General features: G+C 47.8%; 1 protein-coding gene across 1 annotated transcript; it reads right to left on the reverse strand.

Moving 5' to 3' along the window:
• Window positions 1-2,417: 2,417 nt before the first annotated feature.
• Window positions 2,418-4,033, reverse strand: LOC120648704 (geraniol 8-hydroxylase-like). The gene is made up of 2 exons (XM_039925392.1): window positions 3,181-4,033; window positions 2,418-3,088 (listed from the first exon to the last, which is right to left on the reverse strand). Exons 1-2 carry the CDS (start codon window positions 3,673-3,675, stop codon window positions 2,486-2,488), a joined length of 1,098 nt encoding a protein of 365 aa, XP_039781326.1. The 5' UTR covers window positions 3,676-4,033; the 3' UTR covers window positions 2,418-2,485.
• Between the last annotated feature and the right edge of the window lie 1,051 nt (window positions 4,034-5,084).

Below are 5,084 nucleotides of genomic sequence, written 5' to 3' on the forward strand. Positions count from 1 at the left end.
TCTTGCGATCAAGCCAGTGTTGTTCTTGCTTTTACCTTGGTATTACTCGTACTGAAGCATTTTTATGGTGAGTAGTACTAGCTATCATGATGTTCGTATCATGGCTTTTAGTAGATTCATTATGCTTTTGTTGCTTACCATCTACGAATATCATGTTGTTTCTGTACAGTCACGTTTCAATCTTATACTAATTCTCGTTGCATAAAATTAGTTGCATGGAGACAACACTTTGCTTCTTTTCTATCTAGTAGATCCAATCTGTTATGATTTGTTCTTATTTTATAAGGATTAGCTCAATATCTGCTAGGTTAGGCGCTGCAAATGGATTGGATGTTCCGGTAATGTAATAAATGCTTTATCTTAGCCTTGATAGGGATTGTTCCGGGAATCGGCTCTTGCTAGTTCTTAGGCCTCTGTTTTTTTGTTATGGTTTAGTTATCTGTTGTGTTCGCTAGGCCTAGTTTCGTGTAGGATGTTCCGATCTAGCGGTGAGGCTTTTACCGTCGTGGATCAGATCAGCTAGATTTAATTGAAGCAAGTTTTTCATAATTATTTGCTTTATTCATCAATATTCGGATAGATGCAGATCCAATCTGACACCGGGACACGATCGGCTCCTTAAAGCCGATGCAAGAGTCGTCCCGGGGAGCCGACCACGGCTCGGACTTACATTTCCACGTGTTTGTGTATGCAGGCAAACCGTTGCAAGCACGTTCGCACCTTCCTGATCGGGTATAGGTCAGGTGGCACGCCTTACATTCTCCGGAATCCTCGGCGTGTGCCGGATTGCGGGTCGTTGTCCGAGGAAGCAGTGCCTGCCAGCGCCCCGGCGACCTCCCGGCTCTTCGTGTTGCCTGTCGCTACTCGCTGGTGGATTTTGACCGACAACACTAGCTCCGCGTGGCAGACTTGAGGCGGTGGGGCCCACTGGGCCGTCGGCCGACCACCCAGTGGGGCCAACCGACCTCTATCTTCTTCTGTTGGACTGATCTCTGAGCCCACTTGTCATTTGTTTTTTTTTCCAACAGATATCACCACCAGTTCTGAACCCGTTGGTGATGGCCCGCCCCTCACCGTCGACCCTAATTCAACACGGACTAAATCCAGTGGTGATGAGGTTTCAGAACTGGCGGTGATTGCCCTTGTTGGAGTAGTGCTACATCATATTCATATATTATCTTATCTCTATTTATACAATTTAATATCCAATCAAGAATTATTCATTAACTTACATATTCATTAATCGTTGTCTTCCCAGTGGAAATATAAATATGACACCTTGGAATACTATCGGGTAAAATGTTATAATGGTATTTGGTTTAGTTGTGAATTTATTCATGAGGTAAGAAATACCAGGAGTCAATAATGGCATCGGTTATTCCTAGAAATATATTTTTAGAGGCCAATGATGGCCGGACACGCAAAAGGGTCTGTAGTCTAGTGATTACAGAGTCTCGGTAGCAATTGAGGTCCTGGGTTCGACTCCCCATGAGAGTGAATGTTTTAAAATTTAATGGCGTTATGCATTCAGTGGTAGGAGATGTTCCCGTCGACAGCGAGGCGCATGTGGTGACTTCGCCAATCTCGAGGATTTATCGGCTCAGTCTTCGAAGATGCTCATAAGAGTAGTATTTGCCTACGTGTATAGGGGTGCGAGTGTGTTTGCGTTGTAAGTATCTTAGTTGTACTGTGTAATCTAAAAAAAATAGCCTGGCACTGCCCATAGAGATACATTTCAGGGTGTGGATAAGGTCCCAAATGCTCTATTTTTAGCGATGGAAAACAAGTATGGACCGTCGACCATCCCTACAAATATCCACCACGTGCTAATGATGGTACCCATGTTAATGATTCTGGCTGCCGATATACATAAAGGATGAGTTCGGGACGAACGCGGAAAAAAGAGTCGATCTAGAGGCTTTTTTTTTTGCGGATGATCTAGAGGCTTCTAACGTGATGGTTACAATATTAATTTCCAGTTCGCGGTGCACCGTGCACATGGTGTTGGACTACTTAACGACACCAGGCATGGCCGCGGAGTGCTACAACTACGGCAGCTCACCCTCGTGCGGGTGTCGAATCGATGGAATGGAAATAATGATTTTTAGTATTTTTTGTAAACAACAATAGAGAACAAAATTAAAGCGTGTAGAAAATAGAGTTTGAGGAGACAAAGAGAACGAAAGAAACAAAGAAGATAATTAAAACTACACAAGGTTGTCTTGTCATTCTTCCATTTCGGGAAGTATTAGTTTTCTTGTTTGCCCGATGGATATCCACACTAAATTCTTCAAAATTGCTTGAATCTTGCAATACGTGATGCGAGACCACCGAGATTGTTACTTTGTATTTACATTAAAAATACCACTAGAAAGTTTGAAATATAGATTACTATAAGCTGTACTCAACAAGTTTGATATAATTTGGTGAAAAAACTTGTCAATGCAGAGAAGATGAAGGAAAAGGAGTGGGCAAGTGCTAGCTACTACTGTTGCTTTTTCTTCGCAATGGCATGGATTGGGCTGGCCATAGATAACACTAATCCATACTTCTCGGTCATGTCTACACCCCTTTCTAGTTCGGGTAGCTCCCATTCAAATTGATGCACAAGTGATCCCAGCATGGCAAGCAGCATTCTGTTGGCCAGCGGCAGTCCAAGGCACATGTGCCTTCCTGAACCGAAGGGGATGAACTCGAAGTTCCTTCCAAAGAACTCGACGTCCTTTTTCAGAAACCTCTCCTGGACGAACTTATGCGGCTCTGTCCAGACATCGGCATTATGATGAATGGCCCACACATTCACCAACACGTTGCTTCCTTCGGGGATAGTGTATCCTTGTACTTGCACTGTGGCCTCCGCCCTGTAGGACACCAGGGGCACGACTGAATGGAGCCGGAGTGTTTCCTTGATGACTGCTCGAAGATAGGGGAGCTTGTCTATGTCTGAATCTTCGACCTGTGCTTTTGAGCCGAGAACCGTCCTGAGTTCTTCTTGTAATGTGTTCATGGTTCGTGGATTCTGCAGTAGTTCTGCCAGAGCCCACTCTATTGCATTGGAGCTTGTGTCGAGGGCAGCGACAAATAAATCCTGGAATTGGTACAAAAAAAAGAAAAAGTCAATGAAACAGCTATTAGTTCAAGTTGTGCTCCTGAATGACCATGAATGTTTGTCATGCATACCGTGCAGAAAGCTCTGATGACATCCCGGTTCATGGTGACGCCGCCGTCGTCATCTTGCTCCGACATGTCAAGCATCGCATCCAACATGTCCTTGCTGCTCGCATCGCCTCGGCCAAACTCATCGCGCGCTCGCATCCGACCCTCGATCTGTCGGTCCAGGAGCTGGTAAATCCGCGCCACCAGTGCCGCCATCCTGCGCCGGACGCCCTGGAGGTCGGCTCCCGCTACCGCCGGAAACAGGTCGGAGACGTTCGGCGTCACCACCAGCGCCACCGCTTCCCGCACGTAGTCGTAAAGCTCCTGCATCGCGGCCTCACCGAGCTTGTTGTCGGAGAAGATGGCGCGCCACAGCAGCCTCACCAGCGCCGTGAACGCGGCGCGGCGAACGCTCACAGGCGCGTCGCCGGACGCCGCCTCCGACACGTTCGTCAGGAGGCCGCCGACCGCGTCGCGTCGCAACGCCAGCTTCTCCTGGAGCGGCCTCGCCGATAACATGTGCGCCGTGCCGAGCCGCCGCAGCGTGCGCCACTTGCGTCCTGGCTGGAGGACGAAGACGGAGTTGGCGCCGTGGCCCCCGCCGCTCCACGCGTCGGCGGGGCTCCGGCCGGAGAGGCTGGCGTTGTGCGTCCGGAGGATCTCGCGCGCGGCGGACGGCGACGACGCGACGATGTAGAGCGACGTGCCGAGGCGGAGCGTCAGAACTCAGAAGCGAGCCGTAACGGTCGGCGAGGCGCGCTAAGGAGCGGTGCGGGAGCTTACCCATGTGGAGGATGTTGCCGATGACTGGTAATGGCCATGGCCCCGGCGGAAGATGCCGACGAGCGTCGGTGATGAGTTGAATGACGTAGGAGGAGAGAAGAGCGAGCACAAGCAAGGCCAATAAGTACGGGAGGAAGAAGGCCATTATTAGAGTGTACTGTCTTAGATAGAGCGCAGAACTTTGGAGATATATATAGGTTTGTCCAGTTTACTCCAAGGCAGACGTACTATTAGAGAGAAGATACAGATTTTAGCGTGTTGGAGCAGCCGAATGATGAGAAGATACCAGATCAGAGGAGCATCCCTATCAGCAAATTTAATATGATATTCCGAAGCAGAGCTTTTGTCTACAAATGTGTGATGCGTATCGTACCAGCACAATGGCTGCGCGCGATATCATGTGGGACACTCAACCATCCAGCACGATGGCTGCGTCACTGTTAGAGAAAGACTGATCAGGGTGAATAGGGCATTAGTACCGGTTACACAACCAGCACTGTGCAGCCGAGGTCTCGGGCATTAACACCGGGTGCACGACCTGATACTAATATGGACCATTTAGCAACGTGTCATGTTTCCACCGGTACTAAAGCGTTACGCGTCCAAAAAAATGAAAAATAATATTTCAAACTTGAGAAATGGCACGCATACGCATAACGTTCCATGTCACATGTCACGGAATTTTCTCAAGCGAAATACATGCTTGTGTGGTGCGAGGATTCAAACCTCGAACCTCTTACCTCGCGCATACCATAACCTACACAGCAGTTATGATTGCGAGGGATACTTTCCTATTGAACTATAACCCGTGGAGGATTTTCAGTACCGGGTAATAACACCAACCAGTACTAATACCTCTAGGCTAGGGATGGTAAAAGGCCATAGAATTTGGCATAGATAATCTAAGGGGTGAACCTTAAAAGGGTCAGACTCTAATCATATATAATTTTGAACTAAAAAATTTAAAGGTCATGTTAGGCTTCCAAAAAACCACTAGGGTCATGGTCATTACCACCCCCAATTATATTAGTACCGCTAGGTAACACCATCCAGTACAACCAACCGGTACTTCAAGGTCTTTATAGGTTTCCATCCATCCTAAAAATACTGGTATGAACTAGACTGTCATACCCGAGGTCACGGGA

This window comes from Panicum virgatum, chromosome 9K (assembly GCF_016808335.1).
Source record: "Panicum virgatum strain AP13 chromosome 9K, P.virgatum_v5, whole genome shotgun sequence".
Lineage (NCBI taxonomy): Eukaryota > Viridiplantae > Streptophyta > Magnoliopsida > Poales > Poaceae > Panicum > Panicum virgatum.